At 59.9% G+C, this 15,969-nt stretch overlaps 1 protein-coding gene across 5 annotated transcripts in view; it reads left to right on the forward strand.

The window, feature by feature from the left end:
- Positions 1-15,969, forward strand: part of DNM2 (dynamin 2) — a 42,858-nt gene that overhangs the window by 24,150 nt on the left and 2,739 nt on the right. For 4 of the 5 annotated variants that reach the window (XM_026064405.1, XM_026064420.1, XM_026064396.1 and 1 more), the window contains 7 exons: positions 5,775-5,888; positions 9,939-10,048; positions 10,521-10,632; positions 11,187-11,351; positions 11,855-12,087; positions 12,270-12,524; positions 13,465-13,683. In XM_026064405.1, the coding sequence (XP_025920190.1) occupies positions 5,775-5,888; positions 9,939-10,048; positions 10,521-10,632; positions 11,187-11,351; positions 11,855-12,087; positions 12,270-12,524; positions 13,465-13,534 (1,059 nt within the window). In that variant the 3' untranslated portion in view covers positions 13,535-13,683. Of the gene's footprint in view, positions 1-5,774; positions 5,889-9,938; positions 10,049-10,520; positions 10,633-11,186; positions 11,352-11,854; positions 12,088-12,269; positions 12,525-13,464; positions 13,684-15,969 lie in introns of those variants that run through there. The other variant, XM_026064426.1, reaches the window with a different exon arrangement.

The raw sequence follows: 15,969 nt of genomic DNA on the forward strand, positions 1-15,969 counted from the left end.
ACACCCAGTGATGGATGTGGCCCTGCCAGAAGGAACTTCCAATGCTAAAATAACACCTCTCGCCTCACAGAATTGAGTACGCTGACGGCAGAGGAAGAAMAGGATTCCCGGGGCGGAATTACCGCGCTTTATGGGCTTAGTCTAGAGATGAAACTCCCTCTCTTTCCCCCCACATGGTCTCTTCCCACGGCCCCAGCACAGTCCCCGTGAGCTGAGAAAAAGGGCTTAGGACTGTGTGTGCCATGACAATCCCGCTGTAAACAGAGGCACGGCAAAACTGCTGTTTGGCATCTGTGGGTACTTGCTGGGAACAGGTATAGGAAGAGTCGGGTATTGGGGTTCAGGTACAGGCGGCGCTGGGATGCAGGGATCCAAAATCTTGGCGCTGCTGGGTTTGACAGGCCTGGACCCTCTTAGCGCAGAACCTCCCGCAGCCGTCGTGGGACGTGGTTCCCACCGAGCCGCAGCACGGGCTTAAGCGAGGCGAGTGCTTCGGCGGGGAGCCCTCTGCCTGCGGCTCCGTCCGCGTGGCTGGTGGTTTGGGCACGCACAGCGGCAAAGAACTTGCTTCCCTGTTCACAGCAGCCGCTGCCAGTGGGGATGGAGGCGTGTTATTTCCCCCCCCATTTCCAAGCTGCCTTTTGGGCTTGTGAGGTTGGGTCCCAACTGCGGGCTGGCCACCAGCACTGCTGCTGGGTTTACTGGGCCTAGGAGCTGGCCCCTGCGTCAGAGCACTGCACGGCTGGTGGAGAAACCCTGTGCGGTCTCTAGCAAGAAGCCCTCTTCTTCCTAGGTGCCTACCGGACATYGTTAGCAGTTGTGTCCTGGTGGGTGTAGGGGGGAAACCTTGGGTAACCCATCCGCTGCTTTAAACCTCATCGTTCAGCCAGCAAAGAGCTTTTCCTTCAAGCGTACTCACTTCTGGCGAGGCAGAAGGCAATGTTTCCTCCAAAAGGAAAAGTTTCSCTTTTAGTGGCCGAGCAAGACCCTCTGGAGGTGGTGGGGTGGGTGGAGGGGCCCTGACCCCGCTGCTCCGGGCTTGGAGTTCACCTTCGTATGTGCAGTCCAAGAAAATGGAAGTGTCTGATAMGGAAGCGGTCTCCAACCCCCTGGCTGGTGCTTTCCTTCCAAGAGCCTCCCACCTCCTCGCGGGCCGCGGTTCAGGTATTGCCTYGGTCCATCGGAGACTGCCCCCGCACCCTGTCCCTGGCCGAGCATCTGAATCCCTCACTGGTGGAGGAAGCGAGGGTACCACTTCCCAGGAAGATAGTTCGGCTCCGGCCGCTGGGGATTGGCGCTGGGCTGGTAGGTGAAGCGAGGGCGGCTGGATTTACCCGGCAGACGAAGTTCCCCAGAGCCAGGTATCTTTGTTACCTGCTGCTTTTTAACCAGTTGAGCAGAGTCCCGTGAAAAAGTGTCTGCAGCTCAGGTACGATATGCTTTCTGGTCTCAAAAATGAGCTTTAAGAGGCTGCTCTAATAACTCAGTTACAGTGAAAAGAGAGTAGCAAGAGGGATGTAGTGCTGGTGAGGCGGTTGCCCTGCCGTAGCGCAGGCAGCGCCTGCCCCACTCTTCCCAGGAAAGTTTATACATTCTGCTCTGTTCAGCCCCGTGACTTGCCCAACCACATCCGCAGCTAACTCGAATCGTTGCTCTGACAGTCTTTGAGGGCCCCATGCCTGTTTCCCGTCTCTTCCAAGTGTTCAGACACTTCCATTTTCTTTTAGCACCATCCAGATGTTTCTGCAAAACAAAGGAATCCTCCCAGGGGCCTCTGTTGCTTCCCACATGGTGATTAGTTCTGTGCAAGGCTGCTCTTCCATCACTGGCTGTGAGAACGTGATTGTGCCGGGCGACGGGAAGGTGGAGATCTGACAATTAAGGATTCGAGGCGTCAGCCCTGCAACGGGCTGCTTCTGATTCGGAACCGGGCAAAGCCGTAGGCTGTCGCCATGCTCTGGAGTGCCTCTGCAGGGCCGGCTTGCCTGGGTTGCAAGCCCTAAAACCATCGAGATGCTCTCACTGATATCAGTCAGTCTTAAAGGAACTTTCTTCCGGGCTCTCTGCTGTGCTGCTTGGTGCCACACAGTCTGGCTCAGCCTCCCTCTCTCCTCCCCCTTGACCTGGGTTACACGTGCTTCRCGCGTTTGCGGTTAGAGTAAGAGATGTCCCAGGTCCTGCCGCAAGCCAGTGCCCCGCTGGGATGTCTCTGGCTCTGGAGGGTGCCCTCCCCTCCGTTACCCTTTAGCTAAAGAAATCAAATCTTGGCTTTTTCTTCTTTTTTGGTTCTACAGATCCCTCTGTGCTACAGCCCTGGCCCTCTCCCCTGTGCCGTAAAGGCAGAGTCCCTGTTCCTTGTAATTCCCTCCACAGCTGCCCCGAACCTGCCAGAACCTCTAACCTGGCTCCCAGGACAGCAGCTTCTTGCTTTGCTGCTGAACCTTTTCCCTGTGCCCCTTCCTTGCTCTGATCCTCTCATCTGCTCTATCTCCACCCTTCTGCTCTGTTCCTTTAAAACCAAACTCAGTTCCAATTCAGAGATGGTTTTTTCATTGTGAATTGGGCTCTCAAACGCACAAGAGCCCAGAGAGCGCGAATCAGAAGGTGAAATCTTTAAATTGACAGCTTCTGCCATCTTAATTTCAGGGCTCCTTCCTTCCCCTCGCCAGAAAATCTGTATGAGTTAAGTTTTAGCTCTAGCTGCCTGCACCCGCCAGTGCACCGAGCTTTGTGTGTGCCTAACAGAGGGGATTTTGTCGTGGCTTTTATGTTGGCGGCTACCTGAGCAGTCTGAAAACGAGCATGGCCCTAGYGTGATCCCTTGGAAGGTTCCCCCAGCAGTGCCCAGAAAAAACCCTTGGCGTGAAGGGGCTGACACGGGCTCCTGTYGCCCTCCAGCTCGCAACTTCTGATGCCAAGATTAAAGCCCTGCCTGGGTCTCTCTATCACAGCTGCTCAGAGGTGGTTCCTGTACAAGCCATAACAAACTCCGGAACTAGCTCGTGTCTAACTCTTCTCTGCCTAACCACGAGGGTTGTGTGTTTCCCTCCAATCCATGCTTTGGACTGACTTGAATCAGCCCCCCTCAACGTGCGGAGTGCGTTTCCCCCCCGTCTGCTCATTACTAACCTGTGTGGTGGAACTAACGCCTGTGAAGCRCTGGGGTAGAAAGGCCGTGGCTCCGGCACGCGGAGGCTGATGGCCGAGGGCTCTCTGAAGGTAGCCAGAGGCAATCTCGGTCAGGGGCTTCGCAGAGCTGCCGTCGACGCTCTCCTGCTGCCGGCGTGCTGTTGCGGGATGCTCAGCACGGAGCAGTGAAAGCAGCCCGTAATGCAAGATGCTGTTTCCATACTAGGGGGATCGTCATGYCCTGACGTGCAGGGGTGTTAGCACTGTTGGAAGCTAGATTTTTGTGTGTTGTAGCACCTCCGCACTTGGCTGGACTCTCTCTGAACATGTCGGATGTGTTGGTCCGTCAGGAGTGGGGGCTTGGCGGACAGTCCTCTTTCAGGGCTGGTGTCTGGAAGCGGTTGCTTTTGCTCTTGATCACATGGCAGCTCCTGCCCCAGGTTGATTTGACTCTGGCCAGATTCCTCTTAGGAGCAGACAGCTTCCTGGCATCGGGGTCGCCTTGCTGCCTCGAGAGGAGAATCCGTGCTAGACGGGGTGACGTGGCAGAAAGTAGAAAGCCGGGCTCAGGGGGCCTCCGCTGCCACGTCTACCTGGGAGCGGGTTGTTTGCAAACAGACGGGCATCAGCCGGAAGCGCAGCACGATCTCGCGGCAGAGCATCGGTTCTCAGAGCGCAAAGCAGCCGGTGTAGGAGCTCTGCAGTAAAACCGCAGGGGCGACGGCTGGAAGAATGCAGCTYCCCTACGGCCCCAGTAGGCAGAGAGACTCACAGCTCAGTCTAAAGGCTCCTGCTGTCGTCCTGGGGTCCGTAACAAGCAGCAGTGACCTTCCTTTTAGTACAATAGCTACCGGCACAACGGAGGAACCCCGATGGGCCGAGAGCAATCATGCCTTCATTTGAAATGCTAGAGAACTCCCAGCCTGTCCCGAAGGTCTCAGCTGTGAAGCTGACGGAAGTAAACGGGCCGCCGCTCCGGTGGGGGGCCCGCGGGAGCACACTGGGCAGGGTCAAGCCGCTGCGCTTGGCCCAGCAGCGTGCTCTCCAGCCGGGCCCTGGGTTGTCTGCGTTGGAGGCCGGGACTGATCCCGGCTTCCARCACGTCTTTGTTGCCCGCTCTCACGGCTATGAGCAGTTTGTGGTAATTCACGGTGGTTTCTAGCGGGCAGACCCCGGGAGATCCCCRCAGAGATTCTGCTCTGGCTAAGGTGCAGCGAGCGGCCGTAGCCACGAATTTGCTCTGCAAGGGCTGTTCCCTTGAGGAAGTTATTACGGGCTCGCGAGTCCCCGCTGGCATCGGTAGGGTGGTGCCCCTCTCGCTCRGGTGGTGCCAGGTCGGGCGTCCGATAGCCCGGCAAGGGCTCTGCTGCGGGGCGCCCGTGTCATGCAGGAGCCCCGTTACCACGTGTCCGACTTCCCACCGGAAACGCCTCCGCCTGCCTCGGAGAAGCCAGCTGCGGTGCAGACCCCCAGACTATGCCGTGCTCGTTTGTTGTTTCGTGAAAAACTGCCGCTTGCAACGTAAGGCTTTGGCAATACTGCTTCAGTGCGCTGCTGCCCCCATTGCCGTTGGCTACTGTTCCGTGTTRCATGTTGGATCCCTCCGTGGGGCTAGGAGGGAGCCGTCCGCGAGGAGCGCGGAGCTTGGGAGAACCTGCCGGCTGGGCCAGCCTACGAGAAGGCAGGGGAACTGCCTCCGAGCACGGAGGCTAATTTGGGGTTGGGAGCAACGTACAAGGAGGGGAGGGGGTTTGGGCAAGAAACACGAGGTTCCCCAGGTCTAACTAGGCTGAGGGATGTCCTGGCCGTACTCAGCGAGGGCACGTGGTCATGGAGACTCTGAGCAGAGCAGGGAAGGGAAGGACTGCTCCTATAGTTGCTGGACTGGGTAAGTTGGCGGACGTTGCTGCTGGGAACATGCCCTGCTGACTGGGCTTGTTTAGTTTCCTGAGACCTTTCTGGTCTCGCTAGTAGGCAGCGTGACAGCAGCTTTGAAGCAGCCGGGATGAAGGCCTAGATCTGCCTTCCCTCCGAGACGCTGCTCCCGAGTGAGGTTTCGGCACAGCCGCGCCRCGTGTGCCAGCAGGGCTGCTGGGTCATGGTGCCACAGCCTATCTGCGGGACAGATGAGGGGTTCCCCAAAGCAGCCCTCTGCTTTTCTGGGTTTCGTGGTCTAACTGGAGGTGCGACGGAGACGGTGACGCCCCTGGGCAGTTCTGGTCCTCTCTTAAAGAYGAGATGTGCTCTGAATTGCTGGCTGCCTTATCACTTTGGGGTGTTGGGAACTTCTTCTCTTCATCAGCTCCCCGGTCTAGAAGCCGGGCTGCTGGCTGGCTAATCGGACAGCACCGGCAGCGAGGGGCAGGGGATCGCTGCTTTTCTCACCCAGGGACCCGAGGGAGCTCTAGACATCGCTCCACATGCTGGTAGCTTACGTGTGAGATGGGGCCTAGAAATCTGCCTGGTTAAGGGTCTTCTGCTGAGGCTAGGGCTTTCTGTGATGGGTTAGGTGGACTCTTGGGCTCTGGAGCGCATCCCCTTGCTCTCCGTCTGGGGAGTTCCCCTGGAGACGCCACAGTCACCTGTAACCTCTTCTTCCTTCCTCCCCTCTCCCTCCGTTCCCCCCCACGCTCCTTTCTCTCCAGGTGATCCGCAGGGGCTGGCTGACCATTAACAACATCAGCATCATGAAGGGAGGCTCCAAGGAGTACTGGTTTGTGCTGACGGCAGAGTCGTTGTCCTGGTACAAGGATGAGGAGGTAGGTGCAGGGGGCAAGGATGGGTTTGGGGGAAGGTTCTGTGGTTCGTGAGTCTCTTGAGCTGTTGCACAAGAGAAACCCTGCCTGGAGTCTGCAGCTATGGTGGGAGTAAGATGTATTTCTCCCAACAGTGGTCCCAGCCCTTTTTCCTGGAGTGAAAAAAAATGATGCCTACAGTTGAGATACTAGTGTTGAGGATGGGAGAAACCTGAGAATTAGCCCCAGGGCCTGAGTCTTGTCGTCTCCTGGTGTGCAGGAGTGTGGGCCTCCTCTGGAGKGTGCCCTTTGGATGCTGAGCTCCATCCTAGCCAGCAAATTCCATGTCTCCAGACACTCCCCCGGACCTCCGGATTGTGTAAACATAGATAAACCGGGAGATACTGGCAAGTGGGGGTCRTACAAGATCCAGCTGCCTGCTCCTGCCTGAGCCCCGGGGGTGGCCACACAGCTCAGGCACCCTCTGGGCCCTGCCTGTTTCGGGAAGGATTTTTTTAATTTGTGGTTGAACTGTTGTTGCAAGATCTGCCACACCTCGGGCAGCAAGAGCGAGCAGGGCCCTTCCTTCAGCCGAGCCCGCTGCAGCCCCAGGGACTCTTTAGGCACCGGCTCCTGCCCGACCGGTGGGCTTGCACCACGGGAGCCCCCGTGTTAACGCCCGCCGCYTCGGTGGCCGCGTTCCACCCACGCGATGGATCAGGGCTGAAATCAAATCCGGAGGAGGGTTTCGTACAGCCCAAATCTGAAGCAGATTCCCAGGTTTAACCATCCCGGCGCAGGGCCGGTCAAAGACGGGGAGCAGCGCAGGTGGAGTGGTTTTCTCCAAGTGAACGTGGTCAGGAGAGAAACTGTCTCAGTTCTCTCTCAGTGGAAGGAAAGCCACCAGCACTGGCTTGGATTTGGGTAAAGGGCAGCTTTCCTCTCTGTGTTTCACCCTGTGGGACTGTTGGTTTATTGTCCCCACCCCGGGGCCCCCCCGTCTTTGCCTGTCTGCTCGGCGCTCGGGCAGGAGCTGCCGACGGGGTTAAAGCCCAGGCGCTGGGGTGGAGCTGCTGCGGCCCAGGATGTGGCCGGCGCTAGCGGGAAAAGGCTTGAAGTTCAGAGGGAAACACGATCTGGGCCGGGCAGGAGCTGGCCGCGGCCCATGCCACCCTCCCAGCGGAGATGGCTCACGCGGCTTCATCCCCGCTGCCCTGCTCCGTTCCTGGTGGCTCTTGGAGGGTTTGTCCCGTCCCGGCGYGCCGAGGGATGAGGCTGGCAGTGCTGGGAGCCCGGCAGCCCTGTCTGCGGCAGGGCTCGAGGGAGGTCGCCCGGTGTCCGGCCCTCCGCAGCCTCCTCCGGAGCCGMTTGCTGCCCCGCGCGGATGGGGAGGGCGCTCGGTTTCCCCGGCTTGTCCCRAGGCTTTGGTGGCAAGGCCAGGAGYGCAGTGCAGGGCTTGCGTGTGCCGGCACCCCGGGGCGCCCGCCCTGGCACCGCGCGGTGCCCGGGAGGAGGCAGCGTGGCCTGGGAGGGGGCCGCTGCTGCTCCCGCACTGCTTCGTCCAGCTCTGGCTCGCAGCGGGCTGTGCGCACCCCAGGCTGAATGTCCCGCTTCCCGGCTTACCAGGGCTCCGGCGGCGCTACGGGAGCACCCCTGCTCTCCTGCCTGGACATTGCATTTAACGGCTGCCACGAAATGCTTTGCCAGGGGTTGGTGTCTTTGGGCTTACCCCCAGGGCAGGACAGGCAGCAAGCCTCGCTGCGGGGCAGGGGCAGCCCCCGGCCCCCCGCTGCTCCGAACCGCTGGAGCCGGCGGTGGAGCCGGCATCTCTTCCGAGCACGGCTCCTTGGCGTCTCGGTTGCAGACGCGCCACTTTCATATTTCAGATTTTCCAGCATTTCCGCCCCCACAGTCTGAAAACCGGCCTGTGATCTCGCCTTTCCCCTTACGTCACCGGCCGCCCGGCCAGATGCGGCGGGGAGAGGGGGCTGGGCTGCGGCCGAGCCGGTGCTAGAGAGGGGCRAAACGTGGCCCCGGGAACGCTGGAGCCGAGCACGCGGGGCAGAAACAGGAGACACGAACAGAACTTTATTTGCTGGGCGCCGCGCTGCAGCGGGACGGCAGCCCCCTTACGGTACACGAGCGAAACCCAGGCTTCCTTTGTTCGGCGCTTTATCATCCGAGCGAGCCGCGGGGTTACCTGCTCTCCTCAGCCGCTGCTGCAAATTCAATTTACCTCCTTTCCCGTGCCGCCCCCCCCCCCCCCCCCCCCGAGCCCTTTTAAAGGCTGAAAGAGAAGGAAACGTGTCGAGCTGATAAATGGCGCGGCAGCCCGCTCCCCCCGCGGAGCCCGCGCTGGCTCCCCCGTCGCGCGGCAGCCCGTTTCCTGCGCGGAGGCCTCTCGGGGGGCGCTCGTCTGGCCCCTCCGCTGCGGGTAATGAGAACCAGCCGCTGCCTATGAATGGGGCTCTGTGTTCGGCGGGCAGAGCGCTCCCTCCCCCCCGAGCGGCCCGTTAAAGATGAACCGCTGCTTTGCAGGCAGCTCTAGCCAGGCACCCGGCGCCCCGCTCTTCCAGGCGAGGGGCGATGCCTCGGGGCAGCGTCCCGCCTTGCAGCCGCCCCGCGGCTCTTGCGGCAACGGGAGAGGTTGCACGGGGCGCGGAGCCACGGGGCGCCGCGCGTTCGGGCTCCGCCGTGGCCGTGCAGCCCCGGGCTCTCGCCGGCACCCCGTTATGCCTAGCCGCTTCCAGCAATTCCGGCAAAACCGTGCGGCGCGGGCGAGCCCAAGCAAAGCGAGCGAATATCCCCGAGAAGGGCTGGATCCGCTGCAGCTCCCCCCTTACCTGAGGCTGCTCGGAGGCTGCTCGGGCGCTGCTCTGCCAAACCCGATCTAACCAATGTGCAGACTACTGTACAACTTTATACCCTCCTGAACAGGTAGTCTGAACACTGGGCAGGCTGGGCTGGAGTCCGTCTCCGACTTCCCGGGGCATCCGCGGGGTTTTTCTCCCCCTCCCGGGTTTTTTAATAAGGAGAGAAGCCGATCGGCGAAAGGAAACTGCTTTGTCTCTTCTGACGTGGCAAAGTCTGCAACCGAATCCAGTCTGGAAAAAAGTTGTGGGTTTTTCAGGAAATCATGAGGAGGAGTGTGGGGCGGCGGTGGAAGGGGGGCGGTGGGGGAAGGGTTTAGGTTCGTGGCCTCTCTACAAAGGCGAACGTCACTTTTGGGACCGTGTGCGCAGCATCTGGAGACAAAGTGGAGCTGGAGTTGTTATAAACAATTCCAGATGTGGCGTTTCGGCAGCGAGACGGCCTGCGCCACTCGGCTGGGTGGCCCCTTGGCGGGGCTGCGCTGCAGCCTCTTAAATAAGCAGCGGCCTTTGTGCCAGACGGCGAGGCCCGATCCCTTCCGCCGCCCCCTCCGGCACGGGCAGGCACTGGGGCGAAATCCCCAGGACCCGGCGCAGCGGCCGGTGGCCTCCGCCGGAGCCGGCCCCGTCCGCTCCCCAGGGGCGGCTGCTGGGGCAGGAGCAGGGCCACGGCGGGGCAGAGTCCCGGCGCTGCGTGCAGACCCGGCGGGACCAAAGCCCCTTCCCRGGTGGTTTCTTTCCTAGCGCTGCCGGACGCTCCTGGTGCTGGCAAAAAAGGCAGGGAAATCCGGTAGCTGGGTCGGTACCTAAAGCGATCGCGTGGTCCGTGGTGTCCTTGCACGGGAGCCGTGAGCGCGGCCTGTCTGCGTCTGGAGAGCTGCTAATTTGGGGGAAGGAGGAAGTTTCCYGGTGGGGCGAATGAGCGTTGCTCCGTCCCAGGCAATGCTCTTGGCTCCTGCCAGGGGTCCGCGTACCTGGCTCCGCTGGGCAGCCCCCGTGAGCCGAGCTGCAAAGCCTGTTTGCTCTCGGGAGGCCTCCTCGGCTGTGAATTTAAGGAAATCGCTGGCCCTTCCATTGCAGGAGCTAACTGATCCCTGACCGTGTTCCTGGAAGGTGTCTAATGAAAACTGGAGAAGGAGCTTAGCGAAGCGCCGGTGTGCTTGCTCACTCTCATCCTTGTCTTCCTTTGTGTCCTCTCTTCCAGGAGAAGGAGAAGAAATACATGTTGCCTTTGGATAATTTGAAAATCAGGGATGTGGAGAAGGGATTTATGTCTAATAAACATGTCTTTGCAATCTTCAACACAGAGCAAAGGTAAGGGCTGTGAGCTCGGAGAAGAGGCTGGGCGTCCAATGCGGATATCTCCTGAAACCTCTGGGTAGGGCACCAGGCTCAAAACGTTGTGGAAAACGCTCCGTGGTTGACTGGCTGATCGTGTTGCCTTGGCCTTGGTCAGCGCTGGTCCAGGCCCAAGCCATGTGTCTGGCTTCCCCTTCCACTTGGTGTTGGTGCTTCGAGGCAGAAGCAGCTGTGATCTGATGGAGGAGGATTTCTCTAGAGGAAGCGGCAGCTGCCAATATTTATACACACATTCTGCAGGGATTTGGGGCTTCCTCTGGCTCCTTGGTGGGAGGACTCGTGGTGCTGGAGACCTTGTTGTGCTCCGTCCCATAGACCCGCTGGGGTGGCCAGTGGAGTCTCCTGTCTCCGCCGCAGCTGACAACCACGCCTCCTGGTTGCCATCCCACCTTGGTCTTTACACCCAGCTCTGTTCCTTCTTGCCCAGGAACGTGTACAAAGATCTCCGTCAGATTGAGCTGGCCTGCGACTCCCAAGAAGATGTGGACAGCTGGAAAGCCTCTTTCCTCCGAGCGGGAGTTTACCCAGAGAAAGACCAAGTAAACATTCCCCCTGACTTGTCAGACCCCTCCAGGAGAAGGCTGGCCAAGGGGCGCAGTCCGAGACCAGCCTGGRGAGAGGCTGCCAGAGAAGCCTCCAGACTTAAAAGTAGCGAGCTCTTGGCTTCAGTTCTCAATTTTTCGGTCCTTGTGTGTTACAGTAAGTTCTCAGGCCCCTGTGGCCGTGTGGATGCTGTGGTGGCTTCTCCGTCTCATGGTGTCCACAAGTCCAGATTAGGTGCCCTGGAAAATGTTTTGATATCACAGAATATAATGAACTTTAGCATGGCGCTAGTTTGTGCTGTCCTGATGAATCTCTTAGTTTCTTCTGAGCTATGAAATCGATCCTGTTTCAAAAAGCATCCACAGAAATACGTGGAAAGGCCAGGGAATAAGTGTGGAGCAGAGGGGTTTCAGGCTGCTCTTGCAGAACCAGGCCTAGATGCGAACCCCCTTGGCCACGTCTCTCCTCACCACCGTCATTAGGAGTGATTTGGCTCCAAATGGGTCTGTGAGATCCTGATGGTAACTTGTGCCCTGCTTTCCCTGCGCAGACTGAGAACGAGGATGGCGTCCAGGAGAACACCTTCTCCATGGACCCTCAGCTGGAGCGCCAGGTGGAAACCATCCGCAACCTTGTCGACTCCTACGTCGGCATCATCAACAAGTCCATCCGGGACCTCATGCCAAAGACGATAATGCACCTCATGATAAACAATGTGAGTGGCTGCGTTCGGGGCAGAGAGGAGCCTTGGCGGGGCTGCAGCCCATCCAGAGGGACGGGAGCTCCTGGGCCCGGGGTGTTCAGGTAACCGTTCTCTGGAAGCGCTCTGGGGAGGAGTCCTGAGCCCCCTTGGAGTTCGGAGCTGGATCGGCTGCACCATGTTTGTCACCGGGCCAGAACGGAGCAATGGGATTTGATGATCTTTCGATTCTTAATTTTCACGTCTTTGTGCTGTAGCTGCTTGGCTGCAGCTTTGCTGAGAAGGCAGTTTGACTCTTGGCATTTGCTCCAGCCTGGTTCTAGCAATCCAGGGATGCTAAACCATGCCGCAGCTCCTGAGCGGCTGGGGCTTCGCTCGCCTTCCAGAGCCGGGATAAATGTGTCCTGGCTTCCACTGCCTCTGCTGCTGTAGGTCCTTTAGCTCCTGCTTCCCCAGTTCCCAGTCTCGCGGGTTTAGTATCTCGGGGCTGACCTTCACTTGCTGTCGGTTCTCTGCAGACCAAGGATTTCATCCACTCGGAGCTGTTGGCCTACCTGTACTCGTCCGCCGACCAGAACAGCCTGATGGAGGAGTCGGCTGACCAGGCGCAGAGGAGGGATGACATGCTGCGAATGTACCATGCCCTGAAAGAGGCCTTGAACATCATCGGAGATATCAGCACCAGCACGGTATCCACGCCGGTCCCCCCGCCCGTGGATGACACGTGGCTGCAGACGAGCAGCGGGCACAGGTATGCCGGGCTGGGACGGGCGCTCGGTGAAGGAATTGGTGGGGTGGGCAGCTGGGATTTGGGCTGCCGGGCCTGCCCCGCTCTCGGTGCGGAGGGGGCCTTTGCCTCGGGGCGCTCGGGCCTCCGCGCGGAGGCCGCAAGCCGAGCGCTCCTTGCCCTGACCTGCTTCCTCTCCTCCGCAGCCCCCCACCTCAGCGCAGACCTGTCTCCGCCGTCCTGCCGCCGGGCCGGCCGCCCGCTGTGAGGGGCCCCACTCCGGGGCCGCCCTTGATCCCCATCCCCGCGGGGGGACCTTCCTCCTTCGCCGCTCCCCCCATCCCCTCGCGCCCGGGACCTCAGAACATCTTCGCTGCTAACAACGACCCCTTCTCGGCCCCTCCTCAGATTCCGTCGCGGCCGGCACGCATTCCCCCGGGCATTCCTCCAGGCGTGCCCAGGTAAGAGACCTCGCGTCTGCGGGCTGCGCCGGTGCCAGCCTAGCGCTGGATCCTCGGGCTGCGTGCTGGCCCGAGCTCGCGTTAACGCCGCCRGTGCCCCTGTGGGGTGAAACCCCTCAGTTAGAGGGGACCTGGCAGCTCGGCTTGTCCCAGCATAGCCACCCTTCCCGGCTGGAATAGCGTCTGCAAAGCAGCCCATATCCTGCAGCRTAAGCTGAGGATGCAGGTTCCCGTTCTCCCAGCAGCCTGGGGCCGGTGGAGGTGGCAGGGACGAGGCAGCTGCCCTGGAACGCTGTGCCGGGCAGCATTCCCTGCAGCGGCCGTGCCGCCCGTGTGCCTCGGAGGGAGCTGCGAGTCCCTTACCGTCCGGCGTGTCTCTGGGCAGGCTCCCAGAGGAGCCAGGTTCGGAGCCCCCACAACAGCTCCCTCTTCCCTTGGGGCTGGAGCTCTCCAGTCMCCGACTCGCCGAAGCCGTGCAGACGGATCAGTCCTTGCCGGCTGGCTGCCGGTCCCTCCCGGGACAAGGCAGGTCTGTCGCTCCGGAGGTTAGGGAGCTCCGGTGCTGGCAGGCAGTCTGGGAGGCGACGGAGATCCCGCTGCATCGCAGAGTCAGCTGGGTGAGCGCAAGGTCGTCTCGCCTCGGTCAGCCCGTCTGGCTGGCTTTGGAGCCAGCCCCGCTGGCGTCCCCCATTTTGGGGGGGGGGGGAACAGTGTGGCTTAGCAGGGAGAACACGGCCAAGGTCCTATTCCCAGCCTTGCTCTTCCGAGCCCATCTCCCACCTGCTCCGGGGCGAGCTCCGCGTGCCGGGGGCGGCGGGGCGCAGCAGAGACGGGGAGAGCGGGCGGCCGAAGGAGCCGCGCCGGGCCTCCCCTGCCGCCGCAGCGCCGAGCCGTCCTCCCCCCGCTCACGCCTCTGTTCCCCTTCTTGTTCTCTCTGCAGCAGAAGACCCCCCGCCGCGCCGAACCGGCCGACCATTATCCGACCGGCCGAACCCTCCCTGCTCGATTAACCGCCCAGGGGCTGCTAGCGACTCCCGCGTGCCCGGAGCGGCTGCCCCACACCTGCCGCTTTCATTTGCCGTTTGGGGGGAGGGAGCAGGGGGGAGGAGGGGAAACCCCGCGTCTAATCTCTTGTTTTAAAAACCATCCTACCTGTGTATCCTGGGGTGCATCAGGACGAGTGTTGCCAGCAGGTCGAGGGAGGGGATCCTCCCCCTCTCCTCAGCCCTGGTGAGGCCACATCTGGAGTCCTGCGTCCAGTTCTGGGCTCCCCAGGACAAGAGGGATGTGGCACTACTGGAGCAAGTCCAGCGAAGGGCTACAAAGATGATGAGGGGACTGGAGCATCTCTCTTGTGAGGAAAGGCTGAGAGAGCTGGGCCTGTTTAGCCTGGAGAAGAGAAGGCTGAGAGGAGATCTTATTAATGTGTACAAGCATCTCAAGGGAGGGTGTAAAGAGGATGGAGCCAGACTCTTTTCAGTGGTGCCCAGCGACAGGGCGCAAGGCAACGGGCACAAACTGAAACACAGACAGTTCCATCTGAATATGAGGAAAAACTTCTTCCCTGTGAGGGTGACAGAGCACTGGAACAGGTTGCCCAGAGAGGCTGTGGAGTCTCTATTTCTGGAGATATTCAAACCCCACCTGGATGCGATCCTGTGCAACGTGCTCTCAATGTGCTTGAGCAGGGGGGTTGGATGAGATGATCTCCAAGAGATCCCTTCCAACCTCAACCCTTCTGTGATTCCGTGATTCTGTGATCAGTCGGCAGAGCGCTTCTAACCAAGGCCGGTCCCCACCAGCGCGCCGAGCGCCCTCCTTGGGACAGGCGCAGCACATCCTCGCTTGTAAATACCGATGGCATCAGTTAAGGATGGGCGATGCTCCTCTCCCTGCCTCATCTCCGCTGGGTCCGAGCTAGGAAGTGGGTAGTTGGCATTACGGTGCGAGGGGCTGGCGCGGGACAACCCGTCGGCGCCGGAGAAGCCCCCTAGCGCTAGGTGCACTGAGTCCCGCTGTGCCCCGTGTATAATAAACCCTGGAGGATTATATTTTTTTGGGTTGAATATTGCACTTTGTCAGAAATCCCCCCTCTCCCCCTTCCTCCAACACGCAAACGCTCAGCGTTCTTGCCTTGGGATCGTCTGAATGTATGAGACGGGGATGGGAGAGCTCTGAGAGGTGGTTGACTCAAAGACTGTCTTCTTTCTTTGGCTGTGTGCAGAATCTCCTAAAGCTGCCGTTGAGGCTGATCAGATTCCTGCCTGTATGCTTTCTTCTTCCTTTTCCTCCTCTTCCTCCTCCCCCCCAGAATTTTTGTATTAATATATTATATATAAAACATAGTGATTTTTGTTTTTCTCTCCTGAACCCCTTACCTTAAAGTTGATTGCTAATCTGACCATAGYCTATATTTCAGTTTTTATAGCTTTGAGGAAAATTTATATATGGAAAATGATGGGACTGCAGATAGCGATTTGCTAATAAATCTAATCCGCCGCAAGCAGGAGCAGACTGTCCAGGTAGTCCTTTTCTCAAGAGGTGCCACTCAGCAGTAAACCTCAGGTATTTCTTCTGCAACACCTGCACTCGCCCCGATCTGTAATTGGTGCTCACCTTAAAGCGGCCGGCTGCGTGCGTACCGAGACGGTGCCTAGACCGACTGTGAGTAGCGATCGTCAGCGACAAGTGAAACCCAAAGCCAGGCTGACCCCCAAAAGAGACTGGAATAATGGGAGGAGACRTGCAGAGAGGTGGGTCCTGTAAAAATAGCGCGTTGAGCCCCCTCCTCCCGCTCGCAGGCGGTGGGCAGCTCGGAGGCCGCTCTGCTTAGCAAGGGCGGCTGTTTGGACCCCGGGGGTTGTCCGGCATCTCCAGAACCGCAGCTTTTCCAAGCGCAGGGAGGAGGACGTGAGCGTTCAGCCCTGCTGTGCCGGGCGGGAGAATCCGGCCGCTCTCCAAGCCCGCGCGCAGCACGGGTCCTCCCCGGCGCCCGGGCAGTTCGGTGGCCTCCGATAAGCATGCGCGAGGTTGCAGAGTCCCRCGGAGGTTTTGCGTCTCGGAGGACGGCCTTAGCGAGGGGGAGCTTTGCCGGTAAAGCCTTGCCGTAGCACCCACGCGTCGAGCCAGCCGTGCCTCGGACCCCGCGGCCGCAGCGCCGCCCCGGCCGCTGCTGCCATAGACAACGGTGCCTTTCCGGAGGAGCTAATGGCGCGCGCTGCCCCGCGGGGCTCTGGCTGGGAGCAGAGGTTGTAAATATTTTTAAAGACTGTGTTAATTGTATAGAAAAAAAAAAAAAAGAAAAAAAAAGTAGGTTTTTAAAAACATCAACTCCAGCCCTAGCCCGACCTTGCTGCCTGTGAGCCCCCAGCAGGGCGGCAGCATCGCGGCCGGGGCGCGTGGGAGGGGGCTGCGGACCGGCCTGCCTTAACTCCGACCCCTGTCA

This window comes from Apteryx rowi, unplaced genomic scaffold (genome assembly GCF_003343035.1).
Source record: "Apteryx rowi isolate R43461 unplaced genomic scaffold, aptRow1 scaffold_1017, whole genome shotgun sequence".
Lineage (NCBI taxonomy): Eukaryota > Metazoa > Chordata > Aves > Apterygiformes > Apterygidae > Apteryx > Apteryx rowi.